Source organism: Ornithorhynchus anatinus, chromosome X1 (assembly GCF_004115215.2).
Source record: "Ornithorhynchus anatinus isolate Pmale09 chromosome X1, mOrnAna1.pri.v4, whole genome shotgun sequence".
Lineage (NCBI taxonomy): Eukaryota > Metazoa > Chordata > Mammalia > Monotremata > Ornithorhynchidae > Ornithorhynchus > Ornithorhynchus anatinus.
Window position 1 is genome coordinate 18941789 of NC_041749.1, and position 20365 is coordinate 18962153.

Genomic DNA, 20365 nt, shown 5'->3' on the forward strand with positions numbered 1-20365 from the left:
AACACATGGAGGAGCCGGGGTTAGAACCCAGCTCCTTCAGACTCCCAGGCCCTGCTGTAGCTACTGGGCCATGCTGCTGCTCTACTTCTAGAATATCGTGAACTTGCTTTGCACTTTTACAATGCCTCACCCTCCCTTTCAGCAAACCGATGTCATTGTCGGCACCAGACGACAAGAATCGGAATACTTTTTACTTCAGTTTTTCATTCGGCCCACTGCCTTCGTATCCTCAACCCCAACTCTCATCTGGACCCCCCGCAGTAAGGCTCGCCACCCATTTGCTCTGCTGAGGCCGCACTTTCCGAAGTCATCAGTGGCCTCTTTCTAGCCACCACCCAAGGATTATGCCCCGCCCTAATCCTCCTCAAACTCCCAGCTGCTTTCGACACGGTCGACCATCTCCTCCACTCTGAAACGGTCAGGCCTCGGGTTTTGATGATGATGTACGACTGGAGTTCTTCGCCTCCTACCTCCTCCTTTCATTTATTCGTTCACTCATATTTATTGAGCGCTTACTGTGTGCAAAGCATTGTACGAAGCGCCTGGTAGAAAAAAATATGACAACAAGCAGACACATTCCTGCCCACTGTGAGCTCACAGGCTAAAGGGGGAAGACAGACGTTAATATAAATGAAAAGATTGATAAATAAATCCTCCTCAGATTTGTCTGCCGGCTCCTCTTCCGCCCGGCATCCTATTACCCCGGGCTCACCCGCTCAGTTTGCTTCTCTGTGCCGGGCCAGTCCAAAAATCGATCCATCCTGACCGCTCGCCTGGCTGGCAATCCTATATCTCCTGTTGCTTCCAGGTTTTGATGTCCAAGGGCACCTCCAACTCAGTATGTGTGAAGTGAATCTACTCCCTTTCCCTCATACCCATAGCTCCTCCTGACTTTCCCATCTCTGTCGACAGCACCTCTGTTCAGTGCTTACTATATGCCAGGTACTGTACGAAGTGCCACGTGGGGCTCAGGGTCTTAATCCCCATTTTACAGATCAGGTAACCGAGTCACAGAGGAGTTAAGGGATTGCCCAAGGTTACGCAACAGACAAGTGGCAGAGCCGGAATTAGAATCCAGGTCCATGCTCTTATCCACAGAGCCATCCCGCTTCTGCCTCTCTTTGACTTCTCGTTGTCTTGTAACTCTCCTCTTCGGCCAACTGCCACGTCCTGACGGTTCTTCCTCTCAATCAGCCAGTCACTGGTTATTTATCGAGTGCTTCCCATGTGCAGAGTTCTGATTAAGTGCTTGGGAGAGTACAGTACAGCAGAGTTGGTAGACACGTTCAACGCCTCCCTGATCCACCCCCTTCCTCTCCCCCGAAACCGCTCCCATCCTGGTCTAGTCATAGCGCGGCTTGCCTGCAGTATCAGCCTCCATGCTGGTTTCCCTGTGGGCGGCTTGACCCACCTCCGATCCGTTTCGCGGCTGCCGTACAGATTGTCTTCCTTAAGTGTCCTCTGCCTTCCTGCGCCCCTCCTCTTAGAACGAAACTCCTCACAATCGACTTCAAGACTCTCCACCAGTTCACCCCATCTCACCTATACGCCCTCATTGCCCGCTGTTCCCGAACTCGCTTTCTCCCCTCCTTCGCAGCTAACCATCGGCCTCCATCCCTCCTCTTCACGTTATTTCTTCAGCTTGGAACTCCTCTCCCGTCCAAATTCAACTGACCACAAGACTCCCCAAGAGCAAATCCCTCCCCAAATCCCATCTCCTCCAAAAAGCCTCTCCACAACGAGAGTTTTCAACATCCAAAATCGTATCGCTCCATCAGCCAGTCTGAGCACTTAAGAATTTACTGTGTTTACTGCATAATTGCGCCATTTTGGGCATAATTTTTGAAAACCAAAAGCAGAGGAGGGACTGTTATGTGGGAAATTCAGTCAAGCAACAAGGAGAGTAGGAGAAAAAATAAGAGGAAAGCAGAGAAGCAGCATGGTCTGGTGGAAAGGGCACGGTCCTGGAAGCCAGAGGCCCTGGATTCTGATTCCAGCTCCACCCCATGCCTGCTGGGTGATCTTGGGCAGGCCACTTAACGTCTCTGTGCCTCAGTTTCTTCATCTCAAAAATGGGGATGTTCTCTCAGACTGTGGTCCCCACGTGTCCAACCTGATTATGTCATATCTCTCTTGGGGCATAGTACAGTGCCTGGCACATACAAAGCACTTAATAAATACCACAGTTATTTGGGGAGAAGGAAGAGGAAGGTAAGAAGGCCTCGAGTCTCCCAATTGCGGCACTCAGTGAACTGGTAGGGGGAGGCTTTTCTTCCTAGAATTAGCAAGGCTCATTGAAAAAAACTCCTGTGGTCAGAGCCTATAAGCAGAGTTTAATCCCTCCCCTCTCTTCCCCAGTGTGGGCCTCTATTACTGCTTTCAAAAATAATCTTTTATTTCCTCCCCGAAAATCAGATGGGGAGGGGCGGGGTGGCTTGCATTGTGTGTTGGAGGCAATTATGCAAGTAAATAGGTTATTTATATCCATTTTGAGCACTTTTGTATGTATGTGCATTCGGTTGTGCATTCAATTTATTTTGACTAATCTATTTATAACCATTTTTATGTCTCCCTTCCCCCATTGGTATGTAAGTTCCTTGAGGTCTAGGAAGGAGTCACTTCTTTCCTTTAAATTTCCCAAATGTTTAGTATGGGCATTGTACCCAAGGGGTGCTTAATAAACACTATTACTGTGATTTATTTTGTGTTCCACACAAAGCTTTTTTTAATATCTCTCGGTATTAAAAAAACAACAAAAAACCAGACCTCCCCATGGCTGCTGACGCCACCCAGGGAAGCCCATTGTGTTGTTTGCTTTGTTGCAGGAGGTCCATCTATTTTGTAGGGTGCAAATCGCAATCGACAAAGTAGGTATCGGTACTCCGCTTTAATGATATTAGCGTTTTTAGTCCATCTTCCATTAGTCCTAATCTCCCTCCCTCCCTCCTATTAAGCGTGGTCTTCTCAGCCAGGGCCTAGATCCTCACTGCGGATGACCCAGTTGAATTTCATCTTGCCGTAGGATATCCGAAGGCTTGCCCTCAAGAAGCTAGTGAGGTTCCCGTGCCGAGCGGACAGTTTGGGCTTTTACCAAGGCGGGTCCTGGATCCACTTTGGCCAGAGACCATTCTAGGCCCATCCTTCAGGGGATCTAGAGTTCGACTGCCCAGCTCTTTGCGGCCAGAAAGGCAGGCGCTGACACGATGGCGACTCGGCTCCCGCGTTCCTTATCGCCACCGGCAGGAAATTATCTCGGCTCCGGCGACCTGTGGGATTCCCATCTTCCTCACTGGGTTGCAGGGCGAGCTTGGGTCGCCCTTCTCTCCTGCCCCGGTGCCCATAGGCACAAGCATCCCCTACCTGGTGCCTACGGGGGTTGAAGGGGGTTGAGGGGGAGAGGTCTCTTCACCCAGCCAGCATGGTGGTGTCCTGATCTGCCAGCTACCTCGCAGCCAACGCAGGTGGCATTCTAGGCGGGGGAAAGCGGTGGTTTGTCCCCAGGGACGCCGGGGGAGGGCAAGGCTCCTTGCCATGGGCATTGGATCTGGGTAGAGGAGCAGCTTCTGGCCTGCCCCCATGAGCAGTTATGGAGAATGCCAAGGGACTCTCCTGTACCTCTCTCTGGCCTCCTGCCCAGAGAGCTGACCCACCTGCCTTGTCTCTGCTAAGGGTGACTCAGGAGCCAGTACTGGCCGGTAATAATAAAAATAATAATTATGGTATCTGTTAAGCGCTTACTATGCGCCAGGCATCGTACTAAACGCCGGGGTGGCTACAAGCAGATCGGGTTCGACACAGTCCCCGTCCCATGTGGCGATCACGGTCTCGATCCCCACTTTCCCCCCGAGGGACTGAGGCCCAGAGAAGTGAAGTGACTTGCCCAACGTCACGGCAAACAAGTGGCAGAGTCGGGATTAGGGCTCGTGACCTTTGAACTCCCAGGCCCTCGCTCTACCCCCTAGGCCACACTGCTGCTCTGTAGTCCAGCCCACCTCCATAGTAGTTTTCTTCAGATTTCTGGGCTGCCCAGGTTGGGTCAGGATGGGAGGGGGCCTCCTCCCCGTGGAAATTTAGGGTGGGTGGGGAGAGAGGAACTCTCTATTAGGCAGGTCTTTACTGGAACCTGCGTTCTAATCCCGGCTCCACCACCTGTCTGCCGTGACCTTGAGCGAATCACTTGGCTTCTCTTGCTTTCAGGTTCCTCATCTGTAAAATGAGGATTAAGACCCTAAGCTCCATGTGGGACCTGAACTGAGTCCAATCCGATTAGCGTTCATGTACCCCAGCGCGTAGTAGGGTGTCTGGCATGTATTAAGCGCTCAACAAATGCCATTAAAAAGAAGTTTTCAGCCCTTCAGGGACTTTGCCCCCAGCCCCAGTGTCTGCAGTGACCCATGAGCAGCAGTGGAGAAGGAAGAGAAGGGCCAATGCGTGCCCTATTTCCTACTTCTTCCTTCAGCCCCACTTCATACCTCCGTCCCTTTTCTCACTCCCATCCCTCCTCTTCTCCCTCCCCACCCCCCTCCTGTTTCTTCCTCCGTCTCCCCAACCCCCTCCTTTTTCCATCCCTTCCGTATCCTGGTTCTGCATCTCCGGTCTGGGTACTAATGGCAACCGTCCTGAGTAAAACCTCGTGAGTGCACTATTCTTTCTCTTTGCAGGATGTTGTGGGAATATGCCTGCCTACTCGATCATCTCCCCCCACCCCACTCTCACACACATACACATATATACACACTTAAGAGGGTGGAGAGGAGCTCGGCCTTGCCATGCCCTTTCTCTGATTGATTCGCTCTTTCTCTTCTCTCCCCCCGCCCCCCACCATTTGCCAGCCTCAAGGGACTGTGTGTGCTGCAGTCTGAAGGAATAGTTCAAAATGGTTTGGGCCCCCTAAGAGGCACCGCAGACACGGTTCTCGGGGGCTGGGATAAACTCAGATATCCACCACACTGCCCTCAGCACAGAGTCTTTCCGCACGTGCATCAGGGGCGGGAAGGCTTCTGGGCCCACTCCTCCGGGTGCTTGGCTACTCTGTCGAAATGAGGAAGTGCTTTGGTTTATGGTGAAGTTCTTAATTTACATTGCTCTCTTGTAAAAGTATATTAGCTTTCTGGTGTAGATGGATGTTTTACCAGAGAAGCAGTCTCGTGCCCAGTGGAAAGAGCACGGGCCCGGGAGTCGGAAGGACCCGGGTTCTAATCCCGGCCCTTCCACTTGTCTGCCGTGTGACCTTCGGCAAGGCACTTCCCTTCTCTGGGCCTCAGTTCCTTCATCTGTACAATGGGGATTAAGACTCTGTGCCGCATGTGGGATGGGGACTGTGACTTGCTTGTACGATTTGCATGATTTGCCTGTAACCACACCAGCGCTTTGTTCGGTGCCTGGCACGTAGTAAGCGCTTAACTGTTACTGCAGATTACCGGTTTAAGTGAGTTCATGAGATCCTCTAGACTGTAAGTTCCTGGTGGGCAGGAAAAATGCCCGCCAACTCTGTTCTAATATACCTTTAATACAAACACTTAATGCGGTACTGTGTAAACAATAAACACTCAATAAATACCATCGACCGTTTGTTTATCTATGTAGGAAAAAGCTTTGTTAATGTTTCCAGGTATGGATTTTACGTGATCGTAATGTTCATCAATGTGCTGATTATTTTTTATTCTTTTTAAACAGATAAGCAATGGAACGTCATCTGTGATAGTGTCCAGAAAACGGCCATCCGAAGGCAATTACGAGAAGGAAAAAGACTTGTGTATTAAATATTTCGACCAGTGGTCTGAATCAGATCAGGTTGAATTTGTGGAGCATCTTATTTCACGAATGTGTCATTATCAGCATGGTCATATTAACTCTTACCTGAAGCCCATGTTACAGCGGGACTTCATCACTGCCTTACCAGGTAACTACTTCTTTCTCAAGGGTCGGGAGTTGCAGGGGCCGGATATGAAGTTAGTTTGTACTCGGGATCTTTTTCTGCGTGCCGGCCCTGTTCCGTCTTTTACCCTGTGGACAACTGAAGGGAATTTGCGAGGCTGGATGTCTGTAGGGAACCTGAGGAGTTATGTCTGTGATTATCTGTACTGACCACTGGATGCCAGTATTGTTCCATCCTTTTGTTACTTTGTGGCTGGATCATGTGTGTGAATATATATATATTTCATATATATATTATATATAAATATATATATGTAAGCGTGTATATTATATTTTATATATTTTCAAGAAGCACCTTGGTCACATAGGTGTAAGGAGTATCTAGACGCAGCTGAAAAGGTTCCATATCTAGTTTTTCGGGTGCTGGACACCCTTGTACACCCGGCCTTACCAGAGGCACCTTTTTATTTAGAGAACCACTTCAAATGTTGTTTTTTTTTGTTGTTTTTTTTTTAAAACCATTTGCTGTTGGAAGAAAAATCTGACTCCAGTGAAGTCACCCGGAGCGAATATTTCCTAGTACTCAAACGCCTTTCTTGCTTGGAGAGGTTTAATGATTTAAGATGGCCAAAGAGGTTCCTTTAGCCATTGTATAGCCCCGCGGTGGGCCGGCGCTGATAGAAAAGGGTGCTGTCCCCACCGCCGACGCCACCGCCCGGCTCTCTGCCGGCACCTTCCCACCGGGTGTGCGATGTGGGTTTGAGGGCTCCGTGAGCGCCGCAGATCTGGCCCTGGAGGTCAACGGTCCGGAAATTCACTTTAGCCGGGTTCTACTGCTGCTTGCTGCTGTCGCTGGGCCACTGGGGTTGCCAGCTGTCAGTAAAGCCCGGAAGATATTTTGGCGACCTCAAATCCGGCAGCGGGTGGTTTCCGCACGCCGCGGCCCCGGGGCTTTCGGGAGCAACCGCGGCGGGCACGGCTGGTTGAATTTGCACGGGGTTGACAATCCTGCCTGGCTCTGGGTAAAGAATACCCGGGAGCTTAATGCCAGGATCTCATGGAATCCTTCTAGGCCCCTAGCAGCCACCCCACAGTTTTCAGTTGTGAGTAGCATGGGGGAACTGGACTTTCCGAGCAGTCCGGCAGTCAGGCGATTGAGTTATCGATCAGCTGTATTTATTGAGCGCTTACTGTGCGCAGAGCACTGTACTAAGCGCTTGGGAGAGTACTGTGAAAGAATATACCAGATACCTTCCCTACCCACAGTGAGCTAACGATCTAGAAGTTTGAGATTTTTGACAGCATTAAGGGCCGGCTAAAGGAAACGGAAGGCTACAGCCCCTAAAGGTGGGGCTTCCTCCCGGGGAGAGAGAAGGGCCTGAAAGCCCGATGGGGGTGGTGCTTAGAGTCTAGTGGCCACCCAGGGCAAGAGTCATCAGCACGGGGGTTGAGGCGCTTGGCTTTGCCCTCAGCCCCTGCCATACCAAGCCCGTATTTATTGCCCTTCTCAGCCATCCAAATCTGAGAGCACATTCTGGTCACCAGAGACCTCAGCAGTGCTCCAGTGAGAGAGACCGTTTGCCCGGTGGTTTTATTAAGCGCTCAATACGGTGCTTTGCGCAGAGTAAGTGCTCAATAAATACGATTGAATGAAATGAATGAATCCAGTGCGTACATGTCAGACTGCAGAGACCAGGGCGAGAATATCAAAAAAAGCGGGGTGGGGGGAGGGTTTTTCTGGCCTCTTCACATATTAACTTTCAGCCTGAGCTCCAAGGTGGCATTCTGAAGCAGAGGCACTCATTGTTGTGCTGAGGGGTGGTACCAAACTGCAAAATCTAGAAGGAAATAAATACCATTATCATTATCCTCATCATTGTCATCATCTCTAGATGAAGCGTTGCAATGTGCTAAGGCTGCGGTAGAGAGATACAAGGTCAATCAGAGGAGACAGCCCCTCTCCTATAAAGGGTAGGGAGAGTAGGTATTTTTTCCCCCCCTTTCTCTTATCGTAATTAAGAGCTTACTATCTGCCAACACTGTACTAACCACTGGGTAGATACAATCTAATCACGTTGGACACAGGGCATGGAGCCCGTAGTCTCGATCCTCATTTTCCAGATGAGGTAACTCAGGCACAGAGAAGTTGAGTGACTTGTCTAATGTCACACAGCAGGCAAGTGGCAGAGTCAGGATCAGAACCCAGGTCCTTCTGGCTCCCAGGCTCGTGCTCCATCCACTAGGCCACGCTGCTTCTCGTAGCTCCCATTTTTACAAATACGGAAGCTGAGCCATAGAGAGGTTAGGTGGCTCGCTCGTGGTCACGTAGTAGCAAGTGGCGGGGCTGGGGGCCTGGGGCTCCCAAATGTTTCCGAGCTGTGTGGATCTAGAGCCCTCTGTGGATTCCCTCGTGTTTCATTTCCTTTTTTTTTAGTTCTGTTTTGCTTAGTCAGGGAAGAATAAAACTATTCTCTCTTCAGAAATAGATCCTTAGTGGAGAAGGGTGTCATATGGGACCATCTTGTCCGATATGAGATGTCCACACATGTCAGAGTAGGATGGAATCGTTCCCTCGGTTTCACCGAGCGCCTTGATTTGCTTTTTGTCCAGCCGATCCAGTTTCTCTTTGAAGAAACTATTCGTGAGTCCCACACTATCCTTTCATTACTCAGTAATAATAATAGTAATAACCGTGGGATTTAAATGCTCACTTGGTTCCGGTCGTGTCGGACGCAGCCCCTGTCCCTCGTTGAGCTCACGGTCGAAGTAGGAGAGGGGACAGGTATTTAACCCCCATTTTTACAGGTCAGTCAATCAGTGATATTTATTTGAGCCCTTACCGTGTGCAGAGTGTTGGACGAAGTGTTTGCCACTGAAACTGGGGGCGCGATATGAAGACCCAGCCTGAGATAGCCAAGACAGATGGTGGGAAAGGGGACCTTGGAAGGGCGAAACGTCTTTGGGTTTAAGTTACAGGTGTGGGCGGAATGCATTCTAAAAAGACATTTATCGAAGTGGGCCATTGGGAAGAGCACAACTCTGGGTGTCGGGAGACCTGAGTTCTAGTCCTGGCACTGCAACCGAGTGGGCTGCCTGCTGGCGCTTTGCTTCTGTGGGGAAGGTTTCGGACTGCGGACCCCGCTGGGCCAGGCTCAACGGGAATCCAGAAAAGTGTGGCCTGGTGGATAGAGCTCCCAGCTCTGCCACTTGTCAGCTGTGTGGCTGTGGGCAAGTCACTTAACTTCTCGGTGTCTCAGTTACCTCATCTGTAAAATGGGAATTAAAACTGTGAGCCCCACGTGGGACAACCCGATCACCTTGAATCCCCCAGCGCTTAGAACAGTGCTTTGCACATAGTAAGCGCTTAACAAATACCACCAGATATAGAGCCCGGGCCTAGGGAATGGGAAGGACCTGGGTTCTCGTCCCGGATCCGCCCCTCGTTTGCTGGGTGACTTCGGGCAAGTCACTTGATTTCTGTTAGCTCATCTGGAAAATGAGGATTAAGACTGTGGGTCCCGTGTGGGACATGGATCGCGTTCAACCTGATTCGCTGGTATCTCCCCCGGCGGTTAGGACAAAGCCTAGCACATAGTAAGCTCTTAACAAATACCTAAAAAAGGAGCCACCTCACATTGCGCAGCAAAGAGAGCAGCCGCTACCGAGGTAACCGACCGCCTACCGGACTGTGGTGTTCCGGCCCTGGGCCTGCAGTCACCACTTCGGCTCAGAGTGGGTCTTGTATGTCCCAGATCTTCGCGGGTGGGCTTCTGCGGCATCCTGCACCTCTCCCACCTGGCTGGACTAGCTCCGGGCAGTTCAGGGCCAGGAGGAACACGGCCTACAGGGCCCCATCGTTCCGGTCAGCTGCTCCGCGAAGGTTCTTAGTCCCGCAGTTTCAGGACTCGGGCCGACCTGTCGGCCTCGCCGCGGGGACCTCCTCGATCGCTCCGTGCACTTGGGAAAGGTGGAGGTTGAAAATTGGACACGCTGTGGATCATCATAGGCTGTGAGCTCGTTGTAGGCAGGGAATGTCTGCCAGTGATTCTCTATTTTGCTCTCCTGGGTACTTCTTACAGTACTCTGCACCTAGTAAGCGCTCAGTAAATACCATTGATAGTCTCCTGGCAGTAAACTAATATTTGGGATTCATATATGAAGAAAATAAGGAACAATGCTAGACATTACATTTTAAAATGAAAATTTTCAGTTCTGGTGTGTGCCTTTTTTGAAAGGACAGCTCAACAGTCTTCCCGTGAATTCATGGCTTTGTCCACAGTTCATCTTTGTGGGATTGCCTTTTTTTTTTTCTTTTGTGAGGGATCCTTTTGGAAGTTGGCTGTATTGCAGGCGAGAGTTTTGAAAGAATGCTATTATGTTATAAACAGAACCTCTGCCCTTGATTAAAGTTGATTTTTTTTAGGCTTTGGAGACACTGGGTATACTTATATTTAGCTCTGATGAAAACCTTACGCTTTTGCTCACCATTTTCAAACTGGAGAGGATGGACTTCTTGCGTGCAGTGTGGTGATGCGGGTATTTTCCTTTTCCCCGTTGCTTGGGTCAGCAGACTCCTAGTACCTGCAGCCGTGCCATGAAATGGTTGTCGCTTCTGGGCTTCCCTCTAACAACTCCCCAGTGTAGCTTAGAGCCTTGCTGAGAGAGTGAGTTGAGCAGCTATCGGGGACATTGACTGACCTACTAAAGGTGGCCCTCCCTGAAGAGTCCAGAAAAGAGTGGCCTAGTGGATAGAGCCCGGGTCTGGGAATCAGAAGGACCTGGGTTCTAATCCTGGCTCTGCCATGTGACCTTGATCAAGGCACTTCTCTGGGCCTCAGTTACCTCATCTGTAAAATGGGGATTAAGACTGTGAGCCCCATGTGGGACGTGGACTGTGTCCAAACTGATTACCCAGCGCTTAGTACGTGCCTGGCACATAGTGAGTGCTTAACAATTACCATTAAAAAAAAAAATCCCCTCCACTTTTGTGCCATTTACTTATTTGCACGTGCACAATCTCCTGTAGTACTTTTAATGCGTAGCAAATTACTTGAGGGCTAACTCCTACACATATTCCCTTTCCCTTTTTCCTCCCATCTGCCTTGTTGCTGTATCTTATTTTAATGTCTGTCTCCCCTGCTGGATTGTAACCTCCTTTAGGGCGAGGGTCACATCTCCTAACTCCGTTGTACGTTTCCAAGCTCTCAGTACAATTTGGTGCTTAGACGTTGATGGCTTCTTAGCTTAAATGGGAAACGGAGAGCTAAAGGGGAAGCGGCAGGGATGGGTTAATTGTTGATTTCATCGAGAGATAATCTTGAGTACTGAGTGCCGTTGTCTAGCGGCTAATATAACTGTGCCCCAAATGTGTGAGTGGTTAATATCCAAAGTGTTCTGGTTGCTGGAAATTCAGGAACCCCCTTACAAAACTGAAACGGTTACCTGTAGATTTTAAGTTCCTTCTGGGTAGGGAATGTGTGTACTGACTCGTTAGTACCATTGTTGAGTAGGGATTAATAATAATAATAATAATGTTGGTATTTGTTGAGCGCTTACTCTGTGCAGAGCACTGTTCTAAGCGCTGGGAGTAGATACAGGGTAATCAGGTTGTCCCACATGAGGCTCACAGTTAATCCCCATTTTACAGATGAGGTAACTTAGGCCCAGAGAAGTGAAGCGATTCGCCCACAGTCACACCGCTGCCAAGTGGCAGAGCCGGGATTCGAACCCATGACCTCTGACTCCCAAACCTGGGCTCTTTCCACTGAGCCACGCTGCTTCTCTTGTCTCTATCTGTTGCCGAATTGCACTTTCCAAGTGCTTAGGACAGTGCTCTGCACACAGAAAGCGCTCAAATACCATTGAGTGAATGAATAACTCTGTACTGTACTCTTCTAAGTGCTTAGTACAGTGCTCTGCACACAGTTAGCACTCAATACCGTTGATGGATCAAGGATTGAACCATGTTGAATAAGCTATTAGTGCATTGTCCTGAAATAACACAATTAGAAACCGAGATGTATTGATTGAGAGAGAGGTGTGTGTGTGCAGATACATACATATATTTTGATACATTGTCAAATACATTCCAAGCGCTTTGTACAGTGCTGTGCACACAGTAAGCGCTCAATAAATACTATTGAATGAATGAATACATATACACATATGTCGATACATAGTCATATACATTTATATTGATACACAGTCATATACATACACATATATATCGATACATAGTCACATTTACTAAATTGTACTTTCCAAGTGCTTAGTGCAGTGCTCTGCACACAGTAAGCGCTCAATAAATATGATTGAATGAATGAATATGCATATATATGCATAGATCGATATAGTCATACATATGCATGTGTATTGATACAGTCGTATGTACATAGATAGTCATATATGCAATACAGTTATATATACACATATATTGATATATATGTAGGATATAACCATATATATGTACACATTATATATCTATATCTATCTATCAGTAGTGCATGAACATTTTTCAGCCAAATATCTTGACAGTGAAAATCAAGTGATGGAAATTTATGAAGAATGCCATTCCGAAGAGAGATTTAAGCCATCCTCCATGACGTTTCGAGATACTTTAAGAATCAGTAGAAAAACAGCAGGACGAGGGCTTCCCCCAAGCGAGGAGCCGCTTGAGGTCACTACTCTTTTAATCGGTTACTTCCAGGTAGGCGGGTGAGGGGCTGCACCACAGGTCAGGGGGAAGGTGACAGCCCCGTGAATCCCGGCCCCCCCAGACCCACCCGTTATCACTCGCCATACAGCGGGCGTGCAGTGTAATGGAATGGCATTCTGCTAAGAGTGCTTCTCCCCGGGGTGGGGGGTGGTGATGGAGAGGGACGGACACACGTCCTACCCCTCCTCTTCTTCCACAGTCTCTCTGTTCCTCTCCCTGGTCCCTCCGAATGCGCACGCTGCGTCTGAGCTGCGGAACCTGGTGGCCGGGGCTGAGGGAGAAGGAGGCAGCGTGCTTAAAACATAAATACCAGCTCTGTAGGCACCCGGTGCCGTGTTTCTACCGGACAGGGGTCAGCCCGCAAACCAGACAGTCTGGTCGAAAACCGGGCAAGTGGCTATTTTGGCCGCCGGCGCCGACCTTTCGAGAATCTCCATAGCTCACCTCTCCTGTAGCCACGGGGAAAGGGGCTGCGGTTTGGAAAAAGTTGGGGAGAAACAGCGCCCTATCAATGGTGTGACTTCAGAGGGCAGTTTGGAAACCGATAATAGGTATTTATAATGTACTCTCACTGCCTGTTTTGTTCCATTAAGAAAGAATCGTGGAGGCTGCATTTCCAACTAAACACATCTTGGGAGAGGAGTTAGAAGACCTGAGTTCTTGTCCCCGCTTTGCCTCAGTTCATTCATTCAATAGTATTTATTGAGCGCTTACTATATGCAGAACACTGTACTAAGCGCTTGGAATGTACAGTTGGGCAACAGAGACAATCCCTGCCAATTGACGGGCTTAAAGTCTAATCGGGGGGAGACAGACAAGAAAAGTAACAATTAATAGATTCAAGGGGATGTACATCTCATTAACAAAATAAATAGGGTATTAAAAATATATACAAATAAGCAGACGAGCACAGTGCTGAGGGGTGGGGAAGGGAGAGGGGGAGGAGCAGAGCATGCGCATGTCACTCCCCTTCTTAAAAATCTCCAGTGGTTGCCTGTCAACCTCCGCACGAAACAGAAACTTCTCACTCTAGGCTTCGAGGCTCTCCATCACCTTCATCTTCATTACCTCCATCACTCAGGCCTGCTGTGCGACTTTGGACGAATCCCTTAACCTCTTTGAGCCTCCACTTCCTCATCTGTAAAATGGAGGTGCCTTACTTGGCGTTCCTCCGTCTTAGATTGGGAGGAACGGTCATCTGATTATCACATCTCTAGCCCAGTGCTTAGCACAGTGCTTGGCACATAACGGATGATAGTGATTAAAAGATGGATTAATCTGAGAATTTTCTATGGATTTATTTCATGCTTTTGGAACCTATACTTTGTTTGGTACTGTATAGTGACCTAAGTTGGGAATTGTTGAAAATACCTGAAAAATGCCAATGATATCTTAAATGAACCAAAGAGTTAGGATAGCTTTAAAGTCCATTCTAAAAAAAAAAGTGGTATTTAAGCGCTTGCCATGTGTCGAGCACCGTTCTAAGTGCTGGGGCAGATAGGCATCCATCAGGTTGGACACAGTCCCTGTCCCATATGCGGCTCACAGTCTAAGTAGGAGGGAGAGCAGCTATTGAATCCCCATTTTTACAGTTGAGGAAACTGAGGCACAGAGGAGTTGACTTGCCCAAGGTCACAGAGCCACCAAGCCATTGTTGGACCCCAGGTCCTCTGACTCCCAGGCCTCTGCTCTTTCCTCTAAGCCACACTGCCTTCTTTGCAAGTGACTTGGATTGATTTGTGTTATTTCCCTAGTATCTACCTGTAAGAACACCAGGAGAAAATATTTAATTGCTGTGTTTATAATAATTTTAAATATTCAAGACTTGTTTTTAAATCATCTCTCCATCCTGAGGCTTGGGTTTAATCCAAGACGTGAATCCTCCGTCTGAAACTTTATATCTGTCCATTGATATGAAACCTAGATAAATTTTATAACTTGAAGCCTTTCATAATAAATGTCTAATTAGCTGGAGTTTAAATTTCCCTTCAAAATTTTATTCCTGTTCATAGAGGAGAATGGTAACTATTGAGTCTCCTTTGGTTCAGTGGAAAAAGTGATAATTATGGTAGGGTTTTCTGAAAATCATGCTGCCGTAAATGTTTAGTCTGCAGTGACCGTTTTTCCAGGCTACCTTTGTGGTCAGTAAGTACTGTTGTTGCAAAGCGTATACTGTTTGGAATGGAAGTAGATTAACCTAAGAGCAGCGTGGCTAAGTGGAGAGAGCCCCGGCTTCGGAGTCAGAGGTCATGGGTTCGAATCCCCGCTCTGCCACTTGTCAGCTGTGTGACTGTGGGCAAGTCACTTCACTTCTCTGTGCCTCAGTTACTTCATCTGTAAAATGGGGATTAACTGTGAGCCTCACGTGGGACAACCTGATTACCCGGTATCTACCCCAGCGCTTAGAACAGTGATCTGCACGTAGTAAGGGCTTAACAAATACCAACATTATTATTGTTATCCCTTGGGCCTTGACAATTTGGACAGGGCTGCCTTATCCTCCTGCTGATATGGAGCTGGGGATGGTGAACTGACCATAGGACTCTTAGAATTTGACTATGACAGAGTCTAAGCAAAGGTGTTATGGGAGGTGTGAAGGGTAGGAGCAGATTAGATCTAATGAAATGCCATCATTTGGGCTGTTTTGTTGTCGTTGTTGTTTTTTTAAAGAAAGGGTGGAGGATTCAAGGAGCTAGACAGTACCTAGTAATCACGGTCCTCATCATCCGGTCTGTACCGGTGAACAAGAGTCACTGGCGGAATATGACTCTGTAGCCATTTGTCCATTATTTTGCAAACACAATCAGTTGGACTTACTAGTCATATAAGCACAGTCCCAACCTTCCACTCTTTAAAAAATTGACAACAGTTCTGTGCTTGATAGGTAGAAAGGAATATAGTCTTGGTTTTTTTTTTTTTAAAAAAAAGAAAAAACCCGAAAAATTGTGACCTTGAGTTCTTTGATTATTGTTTTCCAGGGCTGCGTTATTTAACAATAGAACGTTACTCTCCCTCCCTCCCCCTCCTCCCCCAAAGTCTCTTGGCAACTTTGAATAAAATCTGTATGCCTCCTTTGCCCTATAAATGGGGGAAGAGTAGAACTATGGTCTTTTTTTATCTATGAATGGGGAAGCTGCAGCATCTTTTGGGTTCTTTTATAAAACAACGAAAACCAGTATAACAGTTTCTTCATCACTAACCTGTATGACGGTTTGACGTCTGAGTGCTTCATGTTAATAGGTCATAACAGATGCCACCTTTTCATTCTGAATTTTTGAAGGCAAATTTGGGGCAGGACTTTGAGAGCGTCCGTCCCCCCCTTGATTTTGGAGCCTGTCTAGGGAGTGTAAAAAGCCCCTAGTGACAAAGGCCAGAGACAAGCTTTTTACAAATCGAATTTATATTCTGATTTTTTATTTTTCTAAATTACTTTCACATTGGTATGGAGACGTCTGTAGTAGTATCCATATTTTACAGATGAGAAAACTGGTCGTAAGCTCCTTGTGGGCAGGGATCATGTATAAACAATCTATATCGTGCTCTCCCCAGGGCTTAGTGGAGTGCTCTGCACACAGTGGATACTCAATGAAAGCTTTCGATTACGGTTCAAGAGATGAAGTGGCTTTTCCACTATCACACAAGTGGACCAGTAGCTGAGCTGGACTAAAATCCCCGTGTTGTGACTCCCAGGCTTGAGCTCTTTTTTTTGGAACCTACCACCTCCAAGGACCATTCTTTATTAGCCCGAGTGGGTACCGCCTTCCTGCTCGGCCGCTGGATTTTCATTCATTTATTCATTCATTTAGTTTATTGAGCACTTATTGTGTGCCGAACACTGTAGTAAGCACTTGGGAGAGTACAGTAAAACAATAGACAGACACATTCCCTGCCCAAAACGGACATTACAAATCGGAGTGAAAGCAACAGGCTCACCCAGCTTTCTTCTTCTTTTTCTGGTTGGGATGGGGAAGCTTCTTGCCAGTTGCCTAAATTGGCGTACAACCCGGCACGCTGCAGGTTAGAGATATTCAGAGTTTGCCTCCGTTCCCGCAGCCTTCCACTCACATTCAGTACATTGGCAGGCTCACGCTACCAGACGACAGATCCCAAGAGACTCCTGCCACCTGTCTTCCTGGCTGCAGAAGCAGTTGACGGTTTTCCTCTCCATCCTTCTGGGCCAAACCCAAAGGGCAAGACGACGGAGGAAAGAAGGGACCAAAACTCTAACCAAATCAAGCAGGATCAGAAAAAAGACACCAGTGCCTGGGAGACAGGGTCGTGGGGCAGTTGCAGACTGGAGAGCTCTGTCGTCTTTCCCCCATCCTACATATTGCAGTGGGGCATCGGAAAAGCAGAGGGGCTCTGTTTGGCGAGTGAGAGAAGAGCGGCAGCCCCGGGGGGGGAGGAGGGATGATTGTGGAAGACCCCGAGCGAAGCACTAGTTTCATCTTCGAAGGAATTCCACCAGCTCCCAGTTCTTCCCCCATTTTGAGAAGAATGTGTGTTTGGCTGACAAGAGGAGGTGAGAAAATAAAACAAACTCTAAATTCCCGAATCACATCCAAGAAGATAAGGTGTGGAGCAGCCTTTGAAAAGGGGCAGTTTGGGCCATTAGCTGCTTCCAACTTAAATTTTTTCACTCATCATGGGCCCTGGACCTATTTCTCGAGTTGAAAATGGCTCTCTTCCAAAGAGCTCCAATTATCTTTGGATGTTATTCCAATCATCTCTGCAGTGCCCTCACTGTAGTCGAGTACAAGTCTTCTCTATTTCTTCAATCCATCTGGCTTTCATCTTTGAAGACGATCAAGCCAAGGTTACTTCTCTGCGCGTGGTCGAGAGACACTCCCGGGGGTAGTGTGCCCAGGAAAATGTAGCCCGTCACATTTTCATGCCCCTTGCCAATCTTCAAGAACATAGTTTGCGTCCTTCAGTCGGTCAACTCAGACCCCAATTGTGCTGAACACATACCCTCCGTTTGAGCCCAGATTGAAATTTCTTTTAATGGCATTTGTTAGGTGCTCTCTATGTGCCGTGCACTCTACTGAGTGCTGGGCAGAAACAAGTAACTCTGTTTGGACATAATCCCCATCTCACCTGGGGCTCGCGGTCTTCATCGCCATTTTGCAGATGTGGTAACTGAGGCAGAGAGAAGTGAGATGATTTCCCCAAGCTCACACAGCAGATAAGTGGCGGAGCCGGGATTAGAACCCTGGTCCTCCCAGGCCAATGCCGTATCCATTAGACCACTCTGCCTCTCAGTTTTCTCACAGGAGTTGCCTATGTTTGGAATGGGAAAAGGGGGACTTTAGTTTGGAATGGGGAAAGGGGAACGATATATCCTGCGGCTAGAAGAATTTTTGCTTGAGAGGGTTCCCCCCCCATCACAGAGCTGACAGTGCCAAGAACTCCTGCACTCTTGCGTGTTGCCCCTGTGTCCAGCAGCCTGAATCCCAAGGCTGCAGGCAAGGATAGCAGTCGTCGATCGTGGAACTCATTATCTCCCTAAAACCTCTTTAATAATAATATTAATGTTGGTGTTCGTTAAGCGCTTACTACGTGCAGAGCACTGTTCTAAGCGCAGGGGTAGATGCAGGGTAATCAGGTTGTTCCACATGAGGCTCACAGTCTTATTCCCCATTTTACAGATGAGGTAAGTGAGGCACAGAGAAGTGAAGTGACTTGCCCAAAGTCACACAGCTGACGGGGCAGAGCTGGGATTAGAACCCATGACTTCTGACTTCCAAGCCCGGGCTCTTTCCATCGAGCCACGCTTTAGCCGCAGCCAGGGCTGGGCTCTCTACCGGATTGAGTATGGGACTCAAATTGACCTGTTACAGATGGGGACATTTTCCACTAAAAACAATGGGGGGGGGGGGGCGGGGGAGAATCCCAAAACAAGACCTAAAAACAATGAAGAAAAGCCCCAGGTGCAAAACCCGACAGAAAAGGAAGAGAAGAATACAACTGAGGAAAGAAAAACCAGGTCCTGCGATTTTTGTAACTGCTGTTTACTAATCCTTTTCTGAAGAAGAGGATCTATCTCTTGGACACTCTTCCCCCCCATCCCTCCCCTGCTGCCCTGTCCCCCTCCAGATATAGGTGGGTATCAGCTTCTAGCCGGAGTCTTCCTGAAGAACGAAGTCAGCCGTGCACCACCTGAATCTGTTTAAAGCAGAGTACTGCAGATTGGATTTTGCGGGACCACAGATTAAGGGCAAAGTGGACAGAACAGCACGAAAGGTTTTCAGCCAACAAGCCACAGGGTTGACATATCAGATGGATGAAGATCGTTAGAATAAGAATTTTTTTGAAGCTGATCTAAATTTAAAAGAGGACTCTTCCTCATGTGGGACACCCACCCTACAGCCGGTTCTCCCTCCCCAGTGGACTCCACTGGAAGGCTGGACAGAAATGGCCCTGCCAAGATGGCACTCGCACTTGGAGTTACCCAAGCCGGTCCATCGCTGCCAGGCTTCTGCCAGCTCTTCCCAACCCCTCCATCCCCAACTGGAGGGAGTCCAGTTAAGTCTAGTTTTTACCGTGCCCCACGAGAGACAAGAACCGTGTTGAATTCCCTCCTGGGTATACTTTCCCAGTGCTTCAGGGGAAGCAGCGTGGCCTCGGAGTCAGAGGTCATGGGTTCGACTCCCGGCTCTGCCGCTTGGCAGCTGTGTGACTGTGGGCAAGTCACTTCACTTCTCTGGGCCTCAGTTACCTCATCTGTAAAATGGGGATTAGCTGTGAGCCTCACTGGGGACAACCCGATTACTCTATATCTACCCCAGCGCTTAGAACAGTGCTCTGCACATAGTAAGCGCTTAACAAATACCAACATTATTGTTATTATTACTTAAAACAGCGCTTGGCACACAGTAGCTTAATCAAGACTATTACTACTACTGTGTGATTTTTTTTTGTGTGTGTGTGTGTTTGTGTGTGTCTGTGTGCACATGCACACACACTTTTTCCCCACTTGGGGACTGCAACTTTCACATCCTCCCTGTCACTGTATGTGACTCAGAAGAAAGACACAGTCTTCTACCCACCGAAAGCCACAAGTTATGTCCATCACCACCTATAATAATAATAATGGTATTTAAGAGATTACTCTGTGCCAGGCACTCTACTAAGCTCTGGGATGTATACAAGCAAATCAGGTTGGACACAATCCCTGTCCCTCATGTGGCTCACAGTCTTAATCCCCATTTTACAGATGAGGTAAGTGAGGCATAGAGAAGCAGTTTGGCTCTGTGGAAAGAGCACGGGCTTTGGAGTCAGAGGTCATGGGTTTGAATCCCGGCTCGGCCACTTGTCAGCTCTGTGACTTTGGGCAAGTCACTTCACTTCTCGGTGCCTCAGATACCTCATCTGTAAAATGGGGATTAAGACTGTGAGCCCCACGTGGGACAACCTGATGACCCTGTGTCTACCCCAGCGCTTAGAACAGTGCTTGGCACATAGTAAGCGCTTAACAATTACCGACATTATTGTTTGCTCAAGGCCACAGAGCAGACAAGTGGCGGAGCTGGGATTAGCCGGGATTAGAACCCCTGACCTGACTCCTGGGCCTGGGTTCTATCCACTACGTCATGCTGCTTCTCTAGCTTGTGGGCAGGGAATGTCTGTTGCCTGTTTTATTGTGCCCTCCCAAGTGCTTATCATAATGTTCTGCCCACTGTAAATGCTTAAAACTATTACCACTACTGTGTGATTGTGTGTGTGTGTATTCACATGCTTGCACACGTGCTCTCCACCTCCCCCGCTTTGGGC

At 48.3% G+C, this 20365-nt stretch overlaps 1 protein-coding gene across 7 annotated transcripts in view; it reads left to right on the top strand.

Moving 5' to 3' along the window:
- FBXW11 (F-box and WD repeat domain containing 11) overlaps positions 1-20365 on the top strand; it is a 122329-nt gene that overhangs the window by 74031 nt on the left and 27933 nt on the right. For all 7 annotated transcript variants that reach the window (XM_029050357.1, XM_029050358.1, XM_029050360.1 and 4 more), the window contains one exon: positions 5677-5902. In XM_029050357.1, the coding sequence (XP_028906190.1) occupies positions 5677-5902 (226 nt within the window). The remainder of the gene's footprint in view (positions 1-5676; positions 5903-20365) is intronic.